This window comes from Chanos chanos, chromosome 2, assembly GCF_902362185.1.
Source record: "Chanos chanos chromosome 2, fChaCha1.1, whole genome shotgun sequence".
Classification (NCBI taxonomy): Eukaryota; Metazoa; Chordata; class Actinopteri; order Gonorynchiformes; family Chanidae; genus Chanos; species Chanos chanos.
The window spans coordinates 1,600,001-1,625,313 of record NC_044496.1 but is presented as its reverse complement, the minus strand read 5'-3'; the positions used below and the strand labels follow the sequence as shown (position 1 = coordinate 1,625,313).

General features: G+C 44.8%; 3 protein-coding genes across 3 annotated transcripts in view; 2 read left to right on the top strand and 1 right to left on the bottom strand.

The window, feature by feature from the left end:
* The first annotated feature begins 560 nt into the window (after positions 1-560).
* Positions 561-4,365, top strand: tm2d3 (TM2 domain containing 3). Its single transcript, XM_030765826.1, has 6 exons — positions 561-678; positions 1,370-1,468; positions 1,714-1,874; positions 2,048-2,222; positions 2,413-2,488; positions 3,611-4,365. Exons 1-6 carry the CDS (start codon positions 570-572, stop codon positions 3,774-3,776), a joined length of 786 nt encoding a protein of 261 aa, XP_030621686.1. The 5' UTR covers positions 561-569; the 3' UTR covers positions 3,777-4,365.
* Positions 4,366-7,267: 2,902 nt separating this feature from the next.
* Positions 7,268-11,940, bottom strand: larp6a (La ribonucleoprotein 6, translational regulator a). Its single transcript, XM_030793482.1, has 3 exons — positions 11,231-11,940; positions 9,741-9,939; positions 7,268-8,501 (listed from the first exon to the last, which is right to left on the bottom strand). Exons 1-3 carry the CDS (start codon positions 11,938-11,940, stop codon positions 7,389-7,391), a joined length of 2,022 nt encoding a protein of 673 aa, XP_030649342.1. The 3' UTR covers positions 7,268-7,388.
* A 3,840-nt stretch (positions 11,941-15,780) lies between these two features.
* lrrc49 (leucine rich repeat containing 49) overlaps positions 15,781-25,313 on the top strand; it is a 32,532-nt gene continuing 22,999 nt past the window's right edge. Inside the window, exons 1-8 of the mRNA XM_030765898.1 lie at positions 15,781-15,837; positions 16,103-16,171; positions 16,334-16,409; positions 16,586-16,804; positions 17,093-17,195; positions 17,533-17,736; positions 18,625-18,691; positions 23,911-24,054. Coding sequence (XP_030621758.1) covers positions 15,781-15,837; positions 16,103-16,171; positions 16,334-16,409; positions 16,586-16,804; positions 17,093-17,195; positions 17,533-17,736; positions 18,625-18,691; positions 23,911-24,054 — 939 coding nt within the window. The remainder of the gene's footprint in view (positions 15,838-16,102; positions 16,172-16,333; positions 16,410-16,585; positions 16,805-17,092; positions 17,196-17,532; positions 17,737-18,624; positions 18,692-23,910; positions 24,055-25,313) is intronic.

Genomic DNA, 25,313 nt, shown 5'->3' with positions numbered 1-25,313 from the left:
CTGCACTCTGATAGTGAACTCAGCCAAAATGCATAGAGTGATGCCAAAGATTGTTGCTTACTTTCTAAAGAGATTACATCAGAAACTGTTCACAAACCACTCCTTCTCTGGGTCTATGTTCTGCTCTGATGTACACGTCGGTTTCTGGAATGTTCTGGACTGTTTTTCATGCATATTTTCACTCGGATAAGAGCAAAAGATTTGTGTAAAGGACTGTAGTAGCAACAACATAAAAACAAAACAGCAATAATAATACAAACAGAATAACAAGTACAGCAAATACAAAACAACAAAATACAACAAAATAATAATCATAGTCATAACAACAACAACAATAATAAATAATAATAATGTCGCTGCTGCTGGTGTTGAAAATTTCCTTCCTGCGCTGTTCTGAGTGGACGTGTGAGTGCTAAATAAAGCATATCTTTCCAAACGCAAATCGATGTCCGTCCAACACAAATTGGCCTAGGGGCTTTTATTTTGGAAAATAAGAACATCACCCGCCCCCGTTGTTGCCTATGACGTATAGCTCGTGGCTGCAGGAAACAGCTGTATGATCTTTCAAGATGGGCAAGAATGGTGTGATTTGGTTGTTTAAAAAGGGACGGCACATCATGAAAGCCCATGGGATCACGTTTTTACTCCTTATTGATGTTTTATTTAAAACAGTAAACGGTGAGGTGAACTACAACTGAAAGTAAATAAACTAACGAAAACAGCATTTTCCTCCTTAGCGAGTGAGCTAGCAATCATTATTAGCTTGTAATTTAAATTTACCTGGTACGCTACCTGGGTCAGAAGGAGAATATAAATAGCTAATGTTAGCTACTTTACGTAAAGAGGTTGTTGTTATGCTCGGCATGAAGTTTTATAGCCACTTCTATTGACTAGTTGCCCAAGCCTTTTTAGCTGACGAAGCTAGCTTGCTAACGAGCTCACAGGGTTGCTTTCGTGCGCATTCTAATATGTTTCATAAAGTCATTCGGTTGACAGCAGATCGCTAGAATGTGGAATAGCAATGTGACATTAACGTATTTCACACCTTTTGCTAAGTGTCAGTGCCATTTCTAGCCATTATCTGAAGCTTGCAGTTCTCTTTCAGATGAGATTGTAATCAGACTGAAAAGAGAAGAGTTGTATCAGCAAGCAATTGAGCCGCGAGTTTAGATCCACGCGCTTGTTTACTGATGCTTATTTTCCCTTCACTCTCTGTCATTGAACTCAGTGCTTACGCTGCGAGACACAAATAACAACCGTGCTCTCCTGCATTCAGTCTAACAGAACCATTTGCTTCTTGTAAAGTTGTAGGTAACGTCACAGCCCAGTTAATCAATTTCTCTTCAATGTTTTATTCGGCTTTTTTCAGGATACTTGAGTTCCCCACATGTTGGACCAGAACCTCTTCAGAGCGATTCCCAACACAGTACCGTAATCAGCAGCCCAGTGGTACTGACAGCTTCGTCTGGTAAACGATCGTTATTTTTACTACTGAATAGACTACTGTATAATATAATGGGGAATTATGGATTCACTTGGACCACTTTGTACAGGCGTCCTTGCCTGATATTATAGTGGTCCGTTATTGATTCCTGTCCTTGTCATCGGTTTGTTTGTCTGACTTGTGTTATTTGTTTGCATTTGTTCTTTTTTTTAACTGATCTGAGCTTAAATAGCTGTTGATATGAACTGTAGTTCCCTCTGTCTCTTCAGCTTCCCCGTCTGTCGAAGGGGGTTATCAGTCCAAATGTCCAAGTGGAGGTCTGTGCAGTAAACTGCCGTCTGACTGCGTTGCCTGTTCCTTCCATCACAACTGCAGCTACGGCAAACCAGCCGTCTTCTCCTGCAAGACCAAGCCAGGAGTCCACTGCGTAGTGAGTCAATGACAGCAAAGCTACGAGTAGCTGTAGACTTTGTCTCATACACCATCTCTGTAGTGTTTTCTCTCTTGGTACGAACAAGAAGAACAGATGTTTTGAGCGAAATGCCTCGGATGTATGTGTGATGTTTTCCGTGACTGGAGAGCGGTCCGTGTCTTCGTTCGCAGGGCGATTCTGGGCAGCAGCTGACCCACTTCAACCTCACGGTGACCTGCCAGTTCTGCTGGCAGCTGGACCCCTCCCTCTACCGCTGCAACAGCTCCACCAACTGCATGACCGTCTCCTGCCCCCGCAAGCGCTACAACACCACCTGTGAGGCGCTGGAGCACGTGCACTGTCTCGGTATGCTCCCTCCTCTTTTCGGACTCGTCCGTCATCTCTGTGGCTCGTGCCGTGAGATTACGCGGCAAATCTCTGATTAACTGATGAGTGTGTTTGCTTTGTAACCACTTGAGCATTTCCGTAAGTTTTACTGAAAATGACGCTGGCACTGCTACGTTTGCCTGATGACTGGTGCCGTTTTGTCCGACAGGGAAAAGAAGGTTTCCCAAACGACTGTTTTGCAACTGGACCGGAGGCTACAAATGGTCCACAGCACTGGCACTCAGGTAACAGTGTGGGTTTATTTTTTAGTTCAGTTCAGTTCAGTTCAGTGAGGTTTTGTCTTTGACTGACTGAGTCACTTACCGACCATGCAATGCATATTATCAGGTAATGATGAGTGTCACACACTGCTTAGACTGTGTGAAGCCTGTAAACGATGTCAGATGTATTTGTGAGGTGAGATCCAGGTGGACTCTCCATCACAGTCCTGTCTGACTGTTTTACACAGACAGGACTCGGCCTGTTTGTGGGAAACTGACGTGTTTTTTTTTGTGTTTTTTTTCGCCCCGCTTTGCATGTAAGTGGTGAGTTTGTAAACTATCATTAGCCTTCCAGAAATAAACGCCACACTCCTCAGCGTAATGAAAATATGACTGACAACAGGGGGTTTCTATGGCAACCGTTTGATGCGTGGCTTTACCCACGAATCCCACGTCTGCCAGTTGTCTTTTCACTGCAGCTTTCTAACAACAGTCAAATCTGTAAGACGCGCGATGAAAGACGTCTCAGACACAGATGCGACGTCATTTTCTTCTTCACTGTCTGCGTTTGAGCCCGTCTTCTGCCTGGCTGTTGGCAGTTGAGAAATCTTTATGGTTACGGTTAAGAAAAATCACACTCACCGTCCAGGTTTATTAGAAACACCTGGCATGTCAGTGTCCCTGCTGTGTTAAGAACTGTCCGCCACCCAAATCATACACAGTCAGCAGCAGTCCTGTGATCACAGACAGACCACTGCTGAAGGCCTGGCTGACACAAGCTGTGCATGGTAACAGATGAGCCCATAGTCTAACTACACTTATAAGGTAGATGTTTTTAAATAAAGTGGTTGGTGAGTTTATAGCTTATATGCCCAGTCGTTTAGTGTCTGACGAAGATACTTGTTAAATATGTTGTTAGTTAAATAATCTTTAGTAAGCGGCCTTGCAAAGGCCAAAACACACTTTGTGCCCAAATGTGTCAGCAAGTTCTTTTAGTCTCTTAAAAAGAAATTTTTTAAACCAGTATCTGTAATGGGAGTGCTGGCTCTGAACACACACACACACACACACACACACACATATATTCTTGTATTTTGGTCTGTCAGAGTATTTATAACACAGCTTGCTGTGTCTGTGTTCTTGCAGCATCACACTGGGTGGGTTTGGTGCGGACCGGTTCTATCTGGGCCAGTGGCGGGAAGGCCTGGGGAAGCTGTTCAGTTTCGGGGGCCTCGGCATCTGGACGCTGATCGACGTGCTGCTTATCGGGGTGGGCTACGTGGGACCCGCGGACGGCTCACTCTACATCTGAAGCCTTGCGTTGCGCTGCGGTGGCTTTTGGATCCGCCGCCCTCTCCCATTTTAAGGCCTTCTGACTTTCACAACCCGATTAACACACGTCTCCCAATCCTATTAGCACACGCCGGGCTTTCCAAAACTCCCCTTGCAACAGATTTCTGTCCCATCTGCCACCGGAGCACAAGTACTCCGCCTCATTCATTATGCATCAGACTCCACGTGTCAGGGGGGGTACGCCTGTCCATCGCCGGCACACCGAGGGAGGGGGCCACTCTGTGCTCTGTTTACAGGTTGAGTGGTGGATTTAGGGAGGCGTGAGGCTGCGTAAGAGGAGACGTTACAGGGTTCCTCACGCAGCGCCCAGGCACTGAGCTTCACCTCTCTTCCCTGTAGAGGATGAATGTGATAGTAAATAAATACAGAGAGTAAAAAAAAAAAAAACGCCGCTGTGTCCTGAGGATGGCCTCAGCATGCAGGATTAGCTCTGACGTCTCTGGGGTTTCACGAAACCTCTTGCGTTTGGCGAAATCGTGCTACGCTATCGTTACTGTGTGTAAAAAAAAAAAAAAAAATGGATGATCACGGGCCACTGTTTGTTTTTAGCTGGTGTTTTTTTTTTTTTTTCTTTTCTATCTAAATGTAGCAGTTAACGGTTCTAGCGCCTCTGTCTTTGTTGTTGACTTTCCGTGAGAAAGCCAGCAGAAGTTTGTGTTGCACTATTTAAATGTAAATATGAATGCAGCCTGATCAGACGCTTGAGCGTGTACAGAGCCACCTGTAAAACTGCTGACAGATTGCATTTTGGGATTTTTCTTGGATGTACTGAGTATGAAATTCACTCACTTTGTAAATATTGAAATAAACTGTTGAACAGACTTCTCTGTGCTGTTTTTTTTTTTCCTCTTCTTTTAATTATTAAGATGTCAAGGCAGAAAGCTGATACTGTTGGATTGAGTGCTAGGTCATTTATCAGAGCTATGACCTAAAAATGTTTAGTTTAATGTGAACATTTTGTCTTTGCATCTGCACACTCAGCTCTGTCCTCGGCCCTTAAAAACACTGGAGTTCATCCGGAGGGCACCGAGGCTGGTGAATCAGTGACTAGTATGAGAAAAATCTCCGTCACTCACAGCGTTCCCTGGGGTCAGGATCCTCTCGTCAAACCCCTACCCCCACCCCGCTCCCACAAAACCAAACGCACATGTCCTCCGGTGAACTGGAACAGGTGTTTACCGAAAAAAAAAAGGGAACTTTAGAGTCTGAAATCAGCTTGTTCATTTTTGTGAAACAAGCCACAATCTTAAGAGGCTACAACTCTTCTCTGCCAGTTCTGCTTTGCAACGTGCTTGGTTTTTTTTATTTCTCTCTCTCATTTTTTTTTTGGCAGTTTGCTGAGAGAGATTCATCACAAGGTCGATTTGCTTTGCTATCTACAGCTTGGCAGAGTCCCTCCCACACCCCCTCCCACAAACTGCCTGGCACCAGCTGAACCAGCTGTCAGCCTTTACCCGCTCTCACCGGGCTCCGTTTCCTCTTCCTGTCCTCCCCGTCATCTTGCCTACTCAAACAAATTTGTTTTAAAGAGCTGTCGTGAAATATTTCAGTGAATGAGGTGATTATTCCTATAGCCTTGCCCAGGAGAGTGCGCTTGACTCTATGAAATGATAGAGAATGTATGTACCTGCTTGATGACTGGCACTTAAGACATAAGCTGTTCACATTTACGCCTCAGGACGACTGTTAGTGGCCTGTGATCAGAGAGCCATCCATGAGGTACAGTCTCTCCCCCCATTCCAATGTTAGACAGGCAGTTTGTGTTCACTGTGCCACAAACCCTTGTTTGCCCAGGCATTAAAACCAGTTTTAAAAAGGAACATCTATAATTATGAGAAATCATGCGTATTAAAGCAAAGTGTGATTTAACGGAAAGAGCAGGCAGAGGGCTCAGTTACCGTCATCCCTACGGCGGACAAATGGCCCGCTTGAGATGTGACGTGACTGAAACAGAGACTCTCTTGACCCTAAGGCTGAGAGAACAATCCAGTCCTCATCTCGGATCCAAACCCTCCACAGATCCCACCAGTCTCCTCAGCAGGGTTCACCGCTCAGCGAGACGTCCGCGGTTGCTAAGGAACGTCCGAATGTCATTTTGGCCGACGCTTTGAGTTTAAGGACAATGAGACATAATGGACCTGAATGAGTGCTTATCTGTGGAGCTGAACGGTGAATGCTTCATTGTGTCTGATATGGTCCGGTCTCCACAAAGACAGCCATTAGTTGTCCTAAGCCTCCCAAGTCTTCCGTCTGCGCAGTAATTCACATTTGTGTGCAGCAGGGATCATTGTATTTCTGCTATTCTATTTCTGCCTGCAAAGCCAGTGTGTGTTTGTGTGTGTGTGTGTGTGTGTTTGCAGTCATGAAATTAACATTTGATAAATTGATATAAATGGGGGAGTGGGCATGGCTGCTGATGGCTTTAACCTTCATTAAAGTACCAATGGTGCAACTGGTTCAAAAAGCTACCAGGTTACATACGAAAGGCCTAGAGGAAACAGTCCAGTGATGTGCATTTTAAGTGGTTTATTTTTTTTTTTTTAATAGGGCATACACTGTACATTGCCTCAGCTCAGACAGAAAGGCAAGATTCAGAGCGTTCACCTGCTCAAGCTTGATGCCTCAAATACCCCCTTTCCTTTACATGCTACACCCACGGGGAAAGCAGAGAGAGCTCCACCCAAACCACCAACTCCTCCCCATAGCATATCTGAGCTACAGTAGTAATCAACATAGGCATGGCCAAAAACTCAAAGCAAAAAAAGAAAAAAAAAACCAAAACATTAAAACAAAATTTAAAATAAAAGCAAATTTAAAAGAAACAAAAAAAAAAATATATAACATCCAGATGTGACTACTATTCAAACCAAACAGGAGAAAGAAAGTAATGGGGTAATGGCCACAGTTCAAAGGAGCAATGTGAATTGCCACTTTTTAGGTGCTCAAACAGCAAAAAAAGGCATATAGTGATAGTCAAATCTAAACCACATGCCTAAAATTAAGGTCCACATCAGCTACATGTTAACAACATTCACAATGTGCCATGACTCTTACGGTTCTTATAGACTGAGGACACAGTTCAAAGAAAAAGCTCAGAGATAACAGTAATGTTTCTTCCCAATTTTTTCTTTTTTTTTTTTCTCTCTTTTTTTTTTTTTTTAAACAGTTTTGACACCCGTTATGGAGATGACGTTTGCTATGTTAGGAATGACTTATTCAATTAACATATACATGTATACCAAAACCAAAATTTGCTTCCCTTGTTGTAATACCAATTTACAATACAAATTTCAAATCAATCTTGAATCAGGTCACAATGTATAAAGAACCAAAAAAAAAAAAAAAAAGTGTATAAAAGGGTATTACAAAGAGAGAATCATTCTCCAAAATACTGACTCCAAAAAAAAAAAAAAAAAAAAACGCAAAACAAAGCGAAACACAATTCTGTGATCTCTCTTAAATGTGGACAGGTGTAAAATCATTAGGTAACGGGAGAGAGCAGAGCAGAGACCTCACTGCCACATAGTTCTGTACAGTTCAGGGGTAAAAGAGACACAAGGACCAGGACCGATCAAGTCTGCGTGGCGGCAGATTTGCCTCTCTCGCCCGCGGAGACGCAGTGAAAGCCGCGCGTGCCGTCCGGGCCGCGGGGGAGCCGCACCACGCCCGGCGGAAGACCGTCCGCGTTCTGGATCTTTCTCCCCAGCATGGGGCTGCCGACGGGACTGCTCTCTTGGGAGGCCACCTGCTTCCTCCGCTGCACCCAGGGGCTGCCGGACGGAGTGAGGCTGCTGTCCGAGGAGTAGTCCGCCCAGCGCCGCCCCGGCTCCGGGCTGAGCCGGCCCTCGCTGGCCAGGGGGGAGACGGCGGGGTGGGGGGACTTGCGCTGGGGGCAGGGGCTGGCCCGCGGGCTGGACCAGGGGCTGTTCCGCGGGGACACGACGGGACTCAGGTGATTGCTCTGCTGGAACGTCGGACCCACGCTGGTGGGGCTGAGCTTGTTGACGGAGCGGGACTTGCGAGCCAGCCTGGGCGAAGTGGGGTTGCTCTCCGTTTCCGAGGAGCTGCAGGCCGAGTCGTCGCCGTGGTACTGCAGCTCCCGCACCCGGCTGTTGAGCGAGCGGCTTTTGCGCATGCCTCCCTCCTCCCGCGGCCGGTCTTTGGCGATCTTCTTTTTGGGCGGCTTGGTGCCGATCAGAACCACCTTCAGTCCCAGGGGTCCGTTACCGTCCCTCTCGCTGCCGACGGCCTCGTGGGCCTTGATGGCAGCCTCCACCTCCTCGAACTCGACGATGGCGCACTCCTCCGTGCCCAGCTGCGCGTAACGCCCGCTCAGCTTCTTCAGGTCCGAGGGGAGGTCTTTGCCGGGCTTTAGCACCCGCACGGAGGCGATGGGGCCGTAAATCCCGAACGCCTTGAGGAGAAGCTCCATCAGCCGTTCTTGCTGCGTGGCCCCGCCTCCTCCTCCACCGCCGTCCCCCGCCCCGCCCTGCAGCGCCACGCCCAACTCCGGCCAGCGGCGGAGCTCGCTGAGCAGCAGCATGCGGCTGGGCAGAGACTCGCTGGCGAAGACGGGAACGGTCGACCTGCGCCTCACCTTGCGGCCCTCCTCGTTGAGCTCGAGGAGCGCGGAGTGGCGGAGCGCGTACGCCGTCGTCCTCCAGTCTCGCGTCAGGTGCTTCACCTGCGTTAAAACGAAACAGAGTGCAGATGGAGAGGGGTGATTAAAGCGCTGGAGGACCCTGCTCCTCCTCATGTTCCCTCAACCAAGGCAACGAGTGCAGATGACACCGATAAGTGATTTTCAAGCATCGCAACAAACGAGCGGAAAGTATTTTTGCTGAAACGACTCCGTTCTCCAGGTTTAAAAAAAAAAAAAAAAAGCTGTGATTTATTACAGTGCCTGGATAGAGAACAGATTGACTCAGTGATTACTTTCCATCTTCTGCGCACAAAACCAAATATTGTTAAGAACCCAGCACTCATTAAACATCAATTCAGAATTTAACAGGTCATCACCTCTGTTTCACAGTACCAAAGACATAGAACAAACACAAGTTATAGAACAAACACAAGGCATAGCACAAGTTCTCCCAACCATCAGCCAGTGTAAGTTTGTAATAATTACAAGAAAAGTTCGCTTCAATCAGAAAATGCCTGTATTTTCTCTTGACGAGAACCAAGCCCATTGGTGGCAGGCTACTGCAGAGAGGCCAAAAGGTTTACGGTATAAAGTTGCCCCATCTCCATTTCAGCAATGTAATTATTTCAGAATAACACCACAGTTGGAGATAGTCAGACAGAGTGAAATGAGAAGAAGCCATGTCTTGTGGAGGCGGCGGTACAAATGGCTCGCAGCCTATAAACTGCATAAACGGCAGGGGTCACCAGGTCGCCGCAAGAATAAAACACCCCAAAAAAAAAACCATTAAAACAGACCAAGAGGGTCAAATGAAATTTTAAAAAAACCCAAACCAACAGGGTTGACTGAAACTAGGTTGCTCTGGGAATTCAGAGATGAGCATGAAGGAAGGGAAAAAAAAAAAAAAAAAAGAAAAGAAAACAAAAACTTGAGTAATCTTGAACAAAAATCATCAGCTGAGGCGTCAGTAACCTCACAGTCAGATGAAGCTGTGAAATCACACTACACGGTGGCATTTGGGCAGAATATGAAAACACATCGCTGTCGGGTTTGTATTGTCCATTAGAAGAAAAGGTTGGGAGTGCTCCTTTTGTGCAAGGCAGACATAACAGGTTTTCTGCCTGACTGTGTGAAAAATCTCGCTTCATGACACAACAAGGGTGCGTCTACCTTTAAGTAATGCTACAGGGGTCAGAATCCTGCCGGTGAAAACATCTAGACTGGGGCCTGCTGTTGCGCAATAACACGGGCTCCCGCCGCCACGAAATAAAGACGCCCTACCTTCTTAAAGGAGGTGAGCAGCTTGACGCTGACGAAACCCAGCTTGTTGCGACGGACGTGTTTCAGTAAGAAGGCATCGTGTTCTAGGTTTTCGTCGGACAAGTAGTACTCAATCTGAGCCACGAGCTTCTGTATGAGGTCAGGGTCTGGAGGCTGCCAACTCTCTTCTTCCACCTCCCCTCCACTAGTGCCAGCTCCACTGAGAGAGAGAGAGAGAGAGAGAACGTTACATGACCGATACAACTCAGCATCACAGAAGTCAAACTCTGACACAACCAAGTAACGGTTTAAGCGTTTTTGGCAGCACAGGCTCCATCGCCATATCCTATCAGCGGGGGGTCTGATCTGCCCCACCCCCCCCCCCCCCCCCCCCCCCCCCCCCCCCCCCCCCCCCCCCCCCCCCCCCACGCTCTCTGCTCATCTCAGATTCCCCGCAGTCACTCTGCCTGACTAAAGCATGACCATCAGCGATCCATGCCTAGAACCTCAACACAGTGTGCAGCCAACACAAGCCGAGCAGCCAAGACCTCTCCATCTGATCGGAGGAAAGTTGCAGGGACAACACATGGTGCACGGGTTCTATGGTTTCACCTCCACCAGTTCAAACAGGCCCTCAAATGAAGCAGTGGATCATCGCTTAAATTACTTTTCTATTATAAAAACAGCTTGAATATTTAAGAGGTACCCTGCTCAATGGATCAAAAAAAAAAGTTCTGCAATTATATTCAGCGGATGAGTCATCCTCCTCTGCCTCCCACACCCTCAAATGTAGCTACCGCCGAGCCAGGACAACCGACAGGCATCCACTCATTGTTCACTTAAGTGACAATCAGCAGCGGTAGTCGGATAAGGGGGGGAAACCCTTCAAAGACAAAAAGGAGAGATGTAACGACACCTCCCACACGACCACAATACAAACACAAGTGAACCGTACGCGAAACCACATTTCAGGAGACGCGACCCATGTTTCGGCCGCGGGCACTGATTCAGAATATCCAAAATAATAACTTAAACTTTGAAGTAGCACGTTCGCGGTAAATGCTCGTAGCTTAAAAAGTCAGGTGGATGTAGTGCTCCAATTGTTAGAGCCAATTTGAAATTTTTAATAATACAGGCTATTCGATACGTTTGCGGATAAATCCGAATAAATGAATTCGCCGAAAAGGTTCAAAAGATGTTTGAAAATAGCTGGCGATGACGCAGGGAATTAGCTTGATCAACAGGTCGGGCTCCATTCTCGACCTACAATCATGTTGGCCAGTTTTACGTCAGTGGGGTTTTAACGCCTGGTTCTATAGATGGTTGCATGTTAGACAGTCCAATATTCATGTTCAACACAGACAGAATGTTTTATCTTTACAGCTTTTACAAATGGCATGCTAAAAGAGACAGACTTACACAGTAGGGGAATAAACAGAACTTTTTCCAGTGCAATGATGTAATGTAAAATCTTAATAGAGTCGACAGTCAAAACGTGCACTTAATGCTACCTGGATTTCTCATGCCTCCCTATTTCGTCCTCACTACAGCTACCTCCGTGGAAGTCAATGTTGTTGGAAGAAATTTCTTCGTCTGGCTCTTCGTCCTCCGCCGCCTGAATAGCGACAGTTATAGTTACTTGCGTCCCCATCTCCTGCAGGTGCGGGTCCACATTAATCACCTCGTCGATATTTTTCTCCACTGAATCTGACACGCGTTCGGCGGGATTCGGCATTTCCGTAGTCGCACTCATGTCATTAGGGGAGAAGTGGTCTTTTCTTGGTTCGTTCGCCTCTTCGGTAGCGCTTCCTCCAATGTTAGTTGTACTCGAATGGGAACTGCAATCAACGGTGTACTGAGGATAAAACCCTCGTTTTTTTTGGCACCAGCGCTCGTGGACGGCGAAGGGAGCCCCAAAGATGTGCTCCACAGCCTGCCAAAGCTCCCGGATTCTGCCCCACCAAGAATACTGTGGAGGCACGGAGCTGTCAGCAGCTAGCGAGACACAGCTAGGGACAGGGGAAGCGGAGGGGATGGAGTCGTCTTGTGCTGTTACTTCCTCATATGTAAGAGGCTTTCCCGTACTGAAACGAGCCCTAGGATTGGGCCGTGGCATCCCTGTACACTCATCGCCAACCCACCAGCAAAACCCTAGGTGAAGCCAGGAGAGAGGCAAGAGGAAAGAAAGGCAGCGTAGGAATGCGTTTATTATAGCTTTCATGGTTTTTTTGTTTGTTTTTTTTTTGGTTGCCCACGAATTTCTATGAGAGGTGGCGGCCTGCCACTAAAGTGTCTATATAGATTTGTTAGATTAATTTTTCCACGTGGTCACAATAGTTTCAATTAGGAAGTGCTTGGCAGCAATCACAAAGGTCGACCCACGTCCTAGTCTTGCAAATTGGATAATAGGCTTTGGTGTGAGTAGTAAGGGATTTGTTCTTCGAGGACGAAAATAAACGACACGAGAGGACATTTTTTTAACATGCTCAACCTCGTGTATCGACTTTTACTGTCGTTATAAAATTTCAACCACAATCACAACCACAACCACAATCACAAATAGGCGCGATTCGTGGATATGGACGCTTGGGGACTTTCTTCAGTAATTGACTCCACCTATTTTAAGAACAAGACAGTATCCTCTGGTTTATTTAATATGTCAGCAGTGGATTATGTATGTTGTTTTCCCCTTATTGGCCTTAAAGTTATGCCCACCGCCGAACTGAACGATGGTGCTGACGTTAATTCTCCGTTGCCAGTACTCTCAACGGCGGACTGACTCACTCATTGCACCAGTAGCCCTGCCCAGGGCTTCCGTTACTGATGGTCTGTCTGCATTCTGATAACAGAGACGCGTGAGGTAATGCTGCTTCAGGGAAGCGGGTGAACGTCAGCCGCTCTCTGTGGGGGTACGCTGATTACTCTCTCATTGATGTTTTAGGGATGCTGCAGGCAGGCACGCCAGAGAAGGAGAGAGAGAGAGAGAGAGAGAGAGAGAAAGAGAAACACACTGTGCTAATCTTTTGCAGCAAAAGCAGAACTGCAGCAGTGTTCTGCCTTGTGCACTTTTTTTTTCTTTACCCCAGAATTCTGTACGCATGAATGTTTTCACAAACGCTACACCTCTGAAGCGTGCAGGGCATGTAGCCGGTTATGCAAAGGAAATTGTGACATACATTACTGCTCTTCGCTGTTACACGAGGTTGCACATTTCACCATGACACTTTTCATTTCTCTTTTGTTTCCTTGGCTTTACTCTGCACCAGTTGCCGGGACACTGTTTTCGATGTTGCACTGTATATTTTTAAAATGACTGTCACAAACAAACAGAATGGCTTTGTTTTTATTGCAGCTGTTGGAACTGTGTGGTGTGTGTGTGGTGGTGAGCCTTTGGCAACCGCATCCCAGTCCTGTCCTTTTTCTGTGTGTTTGCATTCTGTCTATTTCACTGAACAATGTGTGTATTTTTCCTCTTCATCCTGTGGTTGTGGTGGTGAGCAGAATGCTTTACCTCTGCTCCCTGTCACACACTCACAGTGAGTCAGACAAGTTATTTTTAGACTACTGCACCCAGTAGGACTCTGGCTGGCCAAGTCCCAACACATAATACATTCTACAGCCCAGATTAAGTTGATCTCTGTGTCTCAGCAGACGTGTGGTCATCTGGAAATGTTTGACAGTTCCCAGATTCAGATCATCTCAAATCCATCTTGCAAACTGTGTTGCAGTAACATCGCCCAGGTGCTCGGTGCTTAAACGTGTTTTGGGGCTAAACCTGAGTAATCCTTAAAGAGACAGCGATGCTCAAAACCCCTTATCCCTGCTGAGGAACTGAAAACAGATCCCAGTACAAAATGCAGCATCTGCCAGGATGACAGAGAGCTGCTGAAGATGGTTCACAATGTTTTTCAGAGTGTTTTTTTTGCCTGGGCCTTTACTGACTGCTGCTGTTTTCTTATTAAATTACACACTTTGTTGTTGTCATTATCACAGAGGTCACATGTTATTTGCATCATCCCTTAGAGAGCACAGAGATTTGGCATGGTTGATCAGGTTAATAATCCAACCATCGTTTTATTGCTAGTTACAATAAATACACAAATGCACAAATTACTGAATAATCTGCATCCAGTAGGCCTTTGACCACTGAATGGTTTGATGTTTCCAAGGTGCTTTTATTTAACACTCTATGCAACTGACACTTTTTATGACCAGTGGTTATCAGTTGCTTGAATTTGTCAGGTTTAAACAGTATAAATTCTACTGAGAATTCATCAAGGCACCAACATGTTGCCAATAAAAAGGTAAGGGCAAATTCATATCTGTATGGTACAATAGTCATTTGAGTATATCAATATTTTTTAGGTTATAACCAATAATTCTCTCACACAAAAGACCACACTGGCAGAATTGGTCATAATCTTGAGAAGGTGTTAAGTCAACATGTTGAGTCATCAGTACTTTCAAGTGATTATCAAATCTGTTAGTCATGTCTTTGAAATTAACATTTCAGAGTTTAAGCTTTTCACACATGCTTCATTGTGAAGTGTATTCAGGCCATTTCCCCGCTCTCATTTTGCCTTTTATTTGAAGAATGACACAGCTAACAAACACACACCCAAAAATTGCACTTCAGCTGTGAAAAAGACATGGTACTTTTTTGGCATGAATGAACTGTGTGCATTTTAAATATCAAATTATACATTTAAAAATGAGAGAGCACACCAAGCTTTACTATTATTATTATTATTAGGCTCCAGGCAACTTTAAACCAAGGAAACATGAACATAATTTATCTTAATAGGACGTTGGTGCAATGAGTCGCAAGGACAGCCTTGGCATATATTCTGCAAGTGTCTGGAACTCTTCTGCAGGGATACGATACCACACTTTCCCACGTGAAATCGTTCGACGTTTTTTTTTGTCTGTTAGTGGCGAGAAACACAGTCTTAGGCACGTCTCCAGAATCTCCCATAAGTGTTTAGTTGGACTGAGATCTGATGACAGACGCAGCTATCGCATGTGGCTTGCATCGTTCTTCTGCTTATCCAACCGCCAGCTGCACGTTATGCACAACGCATGAGGGTACATTCATTCTGGAGGAGACCACTCCCGTTATGATATGGATGTTTGACAGCAGGATTAAGTTGGCTCAATACAGCTTTTTATGTAATAGCACAAATGGTTGCTTGCTGTTGTTTTTTTGGCATCGCTAACCAATACACACACAATAACGAGCGACAAGTATTTGTTTCAACCACAGCTGCTGATCTTTCCTCCAACTTCCGTGCCAGCATCACCACCGCAACTGTTTCCCGTAAAGCCTCAAATACCTGGGCGGTTATCGACACTGAAGCATCTGCCAGACATGCCCCAACAACCACCTCTATTCCCACCTTACCGAAATGTCGTTTTAGCTATAGTAGCAAAAATAAAGAGCGACTTGGCGTGCCTAAGCGTTTTACATGTCTTCATAAGCACGATGCGACGTTAATTGCTTAATTAACTCAGGCTCCACACCTGTGTAGATACACGTGCACATCCGTCTTTGTGTCTACTTTGTACACATTATTTTCTAGAGTGTTTCTTTTAGTTTGGTGGTTACTTGACTTTTCTTATCCGCTGACCCACACTTGACTCGGCCAAACTGAAATTTAGACATACCTGCTACGTTTTACACTAATACGACGAGGAACCTTTGATTAGCTTCTTGGTTTATTTCGGACTGTATTGCAGGAAAGACAGGATGTAAGCGTAACTAACCGTGAAGTGTTGTAGTTACCAAGGAAGCAATGTGCCTTGTAGCGATATATGCCTCTTTATTTTATCCTATCTTATTTTGAGCATTGGGTCGTTATGGTAACATAAATGTTTGTTTGATCCACACTACTATTAGGCATACAGATTTAGCATCAAATACAGATCCATTACTAATGCATTTGTATGTGTCTCCAGATAACGAATTCTGCTAGATACTGGCATCCTAGCTAATATTTTGAAATTCAGTGGCGAGTGATCGCTTGTCAGTACATAACACAAACGCAGCACATTTTCAGGTACCATGAGGTCTCACAAGCCTCAGAACACAAGTGGTTCTGGACGGTTTATGTCGCCCACGGTAAGAGTTGGCAACAAAGGAAATGATAGTCTTCTGATTAGTCCGTGTTGCTGTGCAGTACATTGGCAGTGCTCGATTGACCGATTGCTTTGTCAAACTCATTCATTTGCTATTTGTAGATACTGCTAATGCTTACGCTGAATAATACTTATGACTAATAATTGCAAGTGTAGTTAATTCATTCCAAATAAGTGGAGAGCCCCCGCACGGAATTTATTGCAATTTAGCATATGCGTCAGATGTCCCCCCTTTTTTCCCTCCGCAGGTGAACAGTTATAGACTACACTTGGCAGCAGTCAAGTCTCTGATACCAGACAGAATGGTCCAAAGACCTGTGAGTATTGATCAGTGAGAATGTTGGCTGAATGCCCTCTTTCTTTCTTTCTTTCTTTTTTTCTTTCTTTCTTTCTTCTTTCCTACTCTCTCTCTCTCTCTCTCTCTCTCTCTCTCTCTCTCTCATGCAATGGGTATTCACTTCATCTGTGTGGTTTTTCAGCTGGACATAGGGTTGTCCAAAGACTTAACAAAAGCCCTCACTTTGGATGCCCTGAGACTAAACCCACCAAGGCCAGGTACCATAACAGTCTGTCACGTAGTCTTTGCTTGTTCGGTGACAGGGTATAGCATTAGTATCCGTATTTATAAAGTATACAGTGTGGTAATTACATATATAATGCGTGGAGTGAAGTATAGGGTAAAGATTTCATCTGTCGTGTTTGTGTGCTCTCTCCTGACGCACACTCCTTAGATGCTAGGTTTGGTTCCAGACCTGTGCGTACGCCTGTCTTGGCTTTTGTCAAAGAGTTTGTGGGTCCAGAGCGCACTCTGCTGCCCCCTCCTGCATCTACCCCCAGCGGGCTAACCAGCGACCTTGTCCCGCCACCCCCCCGAGCCCGACCCCGTCGCGCCTCACACAGCGCCGCGCCCACGTGTTCACACGGCAGGACCCCCACGCCTCAGCACGCAGGTAAACGCTGAGACCAGTCGTATGTGTCCAGCCCTGTGGAGTAGTGTGCCTCACAGCCCAGTGCTCGTTCAGTGTGTCTGAGGTCTTTATGATGTTCAGTATCTGTGTGCTTATGCTGAATTTATGTAAACATATTATCTCACCTTCTGCTGCTTTGGATCGAAGCTGTTACCAGCGGCAGTTTGTAGAACACCCAGTGGAGCTGACTGAAACCATATCAGAACACATGTTTTGTTTCTATTTAGTGTGACTCATAGCGATACTTGGTCTTCTGTCGTTTTTTTAAAGGTGACACAATTCCAGGCGGTGATATTTCCGTGGCTGGTTTCCCCGTTGCCTTCTGCACGTCTGAACATTGTGCTTCCTGCCCTGAGCGACTGGATTTGGATCAGTAAGTCATGTCTGGATCCAGGTCCTGAACTCAAAACAAACAAACAAACAAACCTTAATGAGTGGAGACTGATCAATGGACAGAACTTACACCCTGAGTTTGTAATTACTAACTCTGCCAGCAGGTGGCAGCAAATTTGCTCGAAAGGTAAATGCCCTTAAAGGCGAAGGACCTCAGTCAATTAAGTTTTTTGGTGTCTCTCTCAAATCGTAATCAGTTTTTAGGAACAGAGCAATCAAATATGTGTACATTTCTTCCCTCAGTACAAATGCCCAGAATGCTGTTTCAGGAGGAAATTATGACTGTGGGCAACAGCTCTGTTTGTGTCTCTCCTCAGACGTGGTCTCCTGGAACTCCCTCCCCTGAAGGGTATGGACAACCTGCAGCTGCTCAACCTTCAGCACAACCTGATCTCTGACATCAGCGCTCTGCATCCCCTGCCACGCCTGGTCTTCCTGGACCTGTATGATAACTGCGTGTCAGACCTGTCCGGGCTCTCTGCTCTGGTCTCCCTCCGTGTGCTCATGCTGGGTAAAAACAGGTGTGCGGGCAGGTTGTCTTAACACGTGCACTGACATCTTTCAAACAGACCTGCCTACACACACTCCTAAAACATCACACACTGTCCTGCACATTTCTGTGTTCGTCTGTCTTATTTGATACAGTCGCTTTCTTCCGCTCGGTTGTCACTGTGGACGGGGACGGGGGAAGCAAACGTCTGAAATGTCCTCCATGCTGTCTCACATTCATCCACATTAGGACTGAATTCTCAAAGGCATTTCAGTATCCTCAAAGACACTGAAAGATTTCATGTGTAGTTTTTGCTGATGTTTAATAGTGAGGATCTGAGAGACTACTCTAAATATTGATTGGCTCCGGTTTTGATAGTGCACAGTGGTATCAGTGCAAACTCATTTTTTTCAGCGGTATTTTCAGTATCTTCATCTAATGAGCCTCACCTTGTCTGAATTTACCAACTTCAGCCAGGGGAAATTAAAACTCATGAATCATTTTGCGTACCACGAGACTCACACAGGTCAAAGCCTCCATATCTAAAGAGGTCTATAAAACTGGATCTTTCTCAGTACAGAGTTGCGCTTACTGTTGGGAATCTTATTGAAAACATGCCGCAGACTTAGGTTTCTTTTGGCATCTCTGAAAGGTTGAAACACGACCCGTTCTGCCTCTTCCCAAAAGGCCCTTATCCACGGAGTACCTGGGGATGCCTCTTCCCAGCGTTGCCTGGAGAACCTAGAGCAAGGCTAGCTGTTCGCCAGTCCAGTCTGTTTCTTCACCACTGTTTACCCGTTAAAAAAAAACCCTACAGAAATGCACTCTCTTATGTTTGTTTTAGTCATGCTGTGTTATTATGTATTGGTATTACAGAGATAGATGAAATCATAAAACAGATACTCTGTTCCTTTTCCAGGATACAGAGGATTTCTGGCCTGGATCACCTGAGTCAATTAGACGTCCTGGACCTGCACGGCAATCAGGTATTTCTGTTTTAAACCAGGGATCATATTATACTCATCCATCCACCGCCCATAACCCTGTTTCCAGACAATTATTTGCTCTGATTTGTGTTTGGCACTTGCGCAGTGGTAAGTCAGAGTTATATTTGGTGTTTCTAATTCCATGAGGCCCACGCTGGGTGGTGGCTGATTGTGTGGGTAAAGTCTGTCGGTGTTTGGTGGTGGTTTGGGCAGGGGGCGGGGGGCGGGTTTGGGGGTGAAGAGGTGAGAAACAACACGTCGTTCTCCAGTTCCCCGTCTGTTCCCAGAGCCTGACGTCAGAACGAGGAACCCCAGCAGAGAACACGCAGAGGGACCCTCAGTTCTTCTCTGGCCTCTGTCTCGGTCTTCCGGGCTGAACGGTCAGCGTTAGAGGGGGGAGAAAGAGACAGGGAGCTAATTTAGTCTGACTGCTAGCTGTTTCGACAGTCCAGCCTCAGTACTGCATTCAGCAGCAGTTCAGAAACATATCATTAATGCTGGATTACACACTGCGGTTCTTTCTTTTTCTTTTCTTTTGTTCCGGAGTGTTCTTGTGCAGTCACAGCGGGTTTAAAGTGGCTTGATTTTGGCTCAGTGTGAAACTCGCAGGTAGGACTAAACTAAACCAGACCGGATTACCCTCTGCCGCCAGCGGCTTGGTTGGATCCTGTCGGTTTTGCTAGACCTTTAAATCAAAGAAGTTTATTTTCGAGGCTTTTACAACAAACGACTCCTTTATATGACAATCATCCACTCACCTTTAACTGCTCTGTCTGTGTGACTGACATGTGAGAGATCTGAATTTCTACCGAGGCTTTACTGACACACTACAAACACAGGCCCTGTTCCTTAGGCCTGGAGTCAGTCTGAGAGTCATGTGTGTAGATTATGAGTGCCCTCACACTTAATTTAGTTCTCACCCTGAATTCCACTAATGGGTTATAGTAATTATGTAATACTAATAATTCTATGATATTGGCTGTTGTGTTGGATTACTGGCTGCCGCCTGAACACTGACAAATGGATAAAGAACATGGTTCAAAGTCCAGTCACAGAGTGTGACGCCCACTCAGCCTGGCGGAGAAAAAGCCCCGATCTCCAGACAGCGTCGCCTGTGTCTCTTCTGTTCTCACTGCTCTTTTTAGCGCATTCTCCTCTCACAAGTCACATTAAGCACTAATGAGTCCTATTAAGCTGAAGTGCTCTCAGGGCGTCCAACACGGCTGTCATGACCCCAGGTACTGTATGTCTCTGTCTGGACAGCTGAGCCTCTCTCACTAATTACTGCAGAGCTCTCTCTCTCTTTCTCTTTCTCTGGCCCTCTCTCTCTCTCTCTCTCGCTCTCTCTGTCTCTTTTTCTCTGTATGTGTACATATATGCTGTGTATATATATATATATATATATATATATATATATATATATATATATATATATATATATATATATATATATATATATATATAATATGTCTTTTTTGTCTCGTTCTCTCACTCTTTCTGTCTCTCCTTTTTCCTTCCCTCTCTCTCTCTCTCTCTCTCTCTCTCTCTTTCTCTTTCTATCCTGTTGGGTGTGGTTCATGAGAATGTTCTGGTATAGTGTGGGGATGTTCTGTCTTGTACACAAGTATTTTATATTACTCAAAGCTTTATGACATGTAAGTAGCACATTCAGCCGATTTGAGGGGGGAAAAACCACTGTAAAATTATAGTCCAGGATGTTTTCTTTTTGATAGATATTCCTCCTTTGTTTGACTGTCTACACATTCAACAAAAGTGTTTTTTTTTATCCTTTTCTTTCTTTACCCAAAATAAAAATGTCAGTTAAGCCAAACTCATAAAAACAGGATAAATATATTAACTCAGGTGCTCTGAGAGGACTCTGAAACTCAGGGGAAAGTAAAGACATTGAATGAACAGATTGTATGAGAGATTTGAGCTGCCTGCTCAGCCACAGTGACATGCACTTTCACTGGACCCAGTAATCTGACCCCCTGCACTGTTTTTCTTCAAATAATAGAGTGTGGAAAGAGTTTTTGAGTGAGAGTGTGGGAAGTGTTTGAGGGAGTGCGGTATGTGTTTTATATATGAGTGTGGTAAGTGTTTTTATATAAGGGAGTGCGGTAAGTGTTTAAGGGAGTGCAGTAAGTGTTTTTATATAAGGGAATGTGGTAAGTGTTTTTGTGTAAGGGAGTGTGGTATGTGTTTTATATAAGGGAGTGTGGTAAATGTTTAAGGGAGTGCAGTAAGTGTTTAAGGATGTGTGGTAGTTAAGGATGTGTGGGAGTGCGGTATGTGTTTTATATATGAGTGTGGTAAGTGTTTTTATATAAGGGAGTGTGGTAAGTGTTTGAAGGAGTGTGGTAAGTGTTTTTATATAAGGGAGTGTGGTAAGTGTTTTTATATAAGGGAGTGCGGTAAGTGTTTTTTATATAAGGGTGTGTGGTAAGTGTTTTATATAAGGGAGTGTGGTAAGTGTTTTTATATAAGAGTGTGTTATAAGTGTTTAAGGGAGTGTGGTAAGTGTTTTTATATAAGGGTGTGTGGTAAGTGTTTTATATAAGGGAGTGCGGTAAGTGTTTTTATATAAGGGAATGTGGTAAGTGTTTTTATATAAGAGTGTGTGGTAAGTGTTTTATATAAGGGAGAGTGGTAAGTGTTTATGGGAGTGTGGTAAGTGTTTTTATATAAGGGTGTGTGGTAAGTGTTTTATATAAGGGAGTGTGGTAAGTGTTTAAGGGAGTGCTGTAAGTGTTTTTAATGTAAGGGAGTGTGGTACGTGTTTAAGGGAGTGCAGTAAGTTTTTTTAATGTAAGGGTGTGTGGTAAGTGTTTTTATATAAGGGAGTGTGGTAAGTGTTTAAGGGAGTGCAGTAAGTGTTTTTAATGTAAGGGTGTGTGGTAAGTGTTTTTATATAAGGGAGTGTGGTAAGTGTTTAAGGGAGTGCGGTAAGTGTTTTTAATGTGAGGGAGTGTCGTAAGTGTTTATGGGAGTGTGGTAAGTGTTTTTATATAAGGGAGTGTGGTAAGTGTTTATGGGAGTGTGGTAAGTGTTTTTATATAAGGGAATGTGGTAAGTGTTTTTTATATAAGGGAATGCGGTAAGTGTTTTATATAAGGGAGTGTGGTAAGTGTTTAAGGGAGTGTGGTAAGTGTTTTTTATATAAGGGTGTGTGGTAAGTGTTTTTATATAAGGGAATGTGGTAAGTGTTTTTATATAAGGGTGTGTGGTAAGTGTTTAAGGGAGTGCGGTAAGTGTTTTTAATGTGAAGGAGTGTGGTAAGTGTTTTTATATAAGGGAGTGTGGTAAGTGTTTAAGGGAGTGAGGTGAGTGTTTAAGGGAGTGCGGTAAGTGTTTTTAATGTGAAGGAGTGTGGTAAGTGTTTTTATATAAGGGAGTGCGGTAAGTGTTTAAGGGAGTGCATTAAGTGTTTTTATATAAGGGAGTGCGGTAAGTGTTTTTATATATGGGAGTGCAGTAAGTGTTTTTATATAAGGGAGTGTGGTAAGTGTTTAAGGAAGTGCAGTAAGTGTTTTTATATAAGGGAGTGTGGTAAGTGTTTAAGGAAGTGCAGTAAGTGTTTTTATATAAGGGAGTGCGGTAAGTGTTTTTATATAAGGGAATGTGGTAAGTGTTTTTATATAAGGGAGTGCGGTAAGTGTTTAAGGGAGTGTGGTAAGTGTTTAAGGGAGTGAGGTAAGTGTTTTATATAAGGGAGTGTGGTAAGTGTTTTTATATAAGGGAATGTGGTAAGTGTTTTTATATAAGGGAGTGCGGTAAGTGTTTAAGGGAGTGTGGTAAGTGTTTAAGGGAGTGAGGTAAGTGTTTTTATATAAGGGAGTGTGGTAAGTGTTTTTATATAAGGGAGTGTGGTAAATGTTTAAGGGAGTGCTGTAACTGTTTAAGGGAGTGTGGTAAGTGTTTTTAATGTGAAGGGTGTGCAGTAAGTGTTTTTATATAAGGGAGTGCAGTAAGTGTTTTTATATAAGGGAGTGCGGTAAGTGTTTAAGGGAGTGTGGTAAGTGTTTTTAATGTGAGGGAGTGTGGTAAGTGTTTAAGGGAGTATGTCTATGTGTTTGTGTGTGTTTATGTGTGTATGTGCCTGTGTGTGTGTGTGTTTGGGAGAGACAGGGAGAGAGAGAGAGATCTGCTGGCATGAGGACACTGTTTAAGTGGATCATGGCCTCATTCTGCAGAATCCATCAGCAGTCAGGCCATGGCCCTCATGGTTTTTCCCGTAAATGTCTGTGTGATCAGAGTCAAAGAGGCTCTACTCTACGTCTTCATTAGGATAACAAAACTTATCAACCACTGTAAAAGAACATATACAGCACTCACAGAACATACACAGCATACATGTATACTACACTCACAGAACATACACAGTATACATGTATACAGCACTCACAGAACATACACAGCATACATGTACACAGAACTCACAGAACATACACAGTATACACATATACAACACTCACAGAACATACATAGCATACATGTATACAACACTCACAGAACATACACAGCAAACATGTATACAACACTCACAGAACATACACAGCATACATGTACACAGAACTCACAGAACATACACAGCATACACGCACACACAGCACTCACAGAACATACACGCACACAGCACTCACAGAGCTGATAAAGGAATTTGCTGATAAAGGAACTTGACTGAACCCCTCAGCTCTCGCACACATGTGAGGCAGGGATACAGTGTTTCCATGTGTGCTGACAGAAATGCAGTGCTGTGTTTGTTTGCTTTTTCATATGGTTATAGTAATGAAGGAGCAGGCAGACCAGAGCCGTGTTAATGTCCGACTTACACAGTTAGAGTAATGCGTTTATGATCTGACACATTCCTGTAGGAATGTTCTGGAGCTTCTCTCCTATTGGACAGCTCTGACTCTCAGTCTGAGCGGTGTGGATAACTGTGAGAAGCCCCAGGGGCTCTGATAAAACAGAGCAGATTTACTTTCACATCTCACCACCGAACGTACACAAACTTCTGTAGCCAAAAAAAGGCTGTTTTTCAGTAAACTGTAACTATTTAAATTTTTATATACATTTAGTGATAAATGCAGGTTTGCTATCTGCCCCTGTGGCTGTTGGCACTGTCATTGATACCGTCATCCAAAAGTATATTTTAAAACTTGTGACCTGCATCTCCTCTCTCTTGTGTTGTGTCTGGTTTTGGGTCTCTTTCTCTGTAGATTTCTCGGATAGAGAACCTGTCTCATCTGTCAGAGCTGCGTGTGTTAAACCTGGCCAGGAACTGCATCTCTACACTGGACAACCTGTGTGGTCTGGACTCCCTGAATGAACTGAACCTCAGCTACAACTGCATCTCCACCGTGGTAAGAGTCAGATGAGAGGGTCTGTAATCTCAGTGTATTATCAGAGGTTCCGGGTGTGGTGTGTTTTCACAATATTATATCCATATGATTCCATGACTTTCATGCTCATCTTAGGATAAGGATAAATCTTCAACCTTTTTTAATTTAAGCTGTTGAGGTGAAGGTCAGCAGAGACATAGCTGCTATGTTATAGCAGGTGCATCATGGGACTTAGAGTTTTATGGAGGAATGCTACAGTAGCAGCCTGAGGAGGATCAGAGACATTAGAGCAAACAGCTCTCCAGCACTGAGTCAGTCTCCATAAACACACACACACACACACACACACACTGCCTGGGATTCAAACCTACAACCCTCTGATTATCACTATGCTGCCTCTGTAGCTGCAGGCTTCTGTAACTGAAAGCAGTGGATTTAGAGGAAGGTGTCACTGGAGCATGCTGGGAGAGAATGGAGCTCAGAGGAAATGCAGCGGATGAGTCTGCGGTTTCACCGGCCGCCTGAGAAAGCGTTGCTTGGTTAGCGTTAGTCATCTTCAGTGAGTCTAAAAGAGCCAGGCTGAGTGAATGTCACTGTTAGCTCAGTGTAATTACGGCCGGGGGCGGGAGACGGGCGCAGAAGGCTGCTGATTGGACGGCGTAGATGTACAGAATTAAATGCACCTGTAGATGTTATAATAGACCCGGTCGATGCTGGTACTTGTCATATTTGGAAACGCCCTCTTCTTCTCGTCCTGGTGAGCCATGAGGAGCTTTAGGGTCGGGGATGAGTCTTTTTCTCAATGTACCATTCTGTGTGTTCAGGAGGCCCAGGCGGGTTTCGGTGTGTGGAGTAAAAGCTTTCATCCAAATCTGTGCTGCGTGTGAGTAACCGTTGCCGCGATGGCGTCAGCAGTGGGCGATGATGTCGCCTCCGTTTGAGCAGGCGGGCGGAGGAAGAGCAAGGCCTCCTGCCCACACTCCGCAGCCTCTGATTCACACACACACACACACACACACACACACACACACACACACACACACACACACACACACTCTGAGGCCACCTCCTCCTCATTCTTCTCCTTCAGCTCTCTGCCAAGGTCCCCCCCCCCTCACTCCTTCACTGTTTATGGGAAATGACATTAGATCACAGACAGTGGTTGTTACTCCCGCTCCTCTCTATGTGCCAACAGTATTTCGCTCACCACTCTCTGTGTTTTTCCCTCTTCCATTCTGTGTGTTTTTCCTCTTCCATTCTGGTTTTTCTGTTTTGCATAA

Bases quoted from the DNA above. Each gene is read 5' to 3' on its own strand.
- tm2d3 (XM_030765826.1), top strand. From the start codon at position 570: ATGGGCAAGAATGGTGTGATTTGGTTGTTTAAAAAGGGACGGCACATC. The intron at 679-1,369 runs GTGAGGTGAACT...GGCTTTTTTCAG, and splicing joins TTTATTTAAAACAGTAAACG to GATACTTGAGTTCCCCACAT. The intron at 2,489-3,610 runs GTAACAGTGTGG...GTGTTCTTGCAG, and splicing joins TCCACAGCACTGGCACTCAG to CATCACACTGGGTGGGTTTG.
- larp6a (XM_030793482.1), bottom strand. From the start codon at position 11,940: ATGAAAGCTATAATAAACGCATTCCTACGCTGCCTTTCTTTCCTCTTG. The intron at 9,940-11,230 runs GTAGCATTAAGT...TCTCTCTCTCAG, and splicing joins GGGAGGCATGAGAAATCCAG to TGGAGCTGGCACTAGTGGAG. The intron at 8,502-9,740 runs GTAGGGCGTCTT...GTTTTAACGCAG, and splicing joins TGCTCACCTCCTTTAAGAAG to GTGAAGCACCTGACGCGAGA.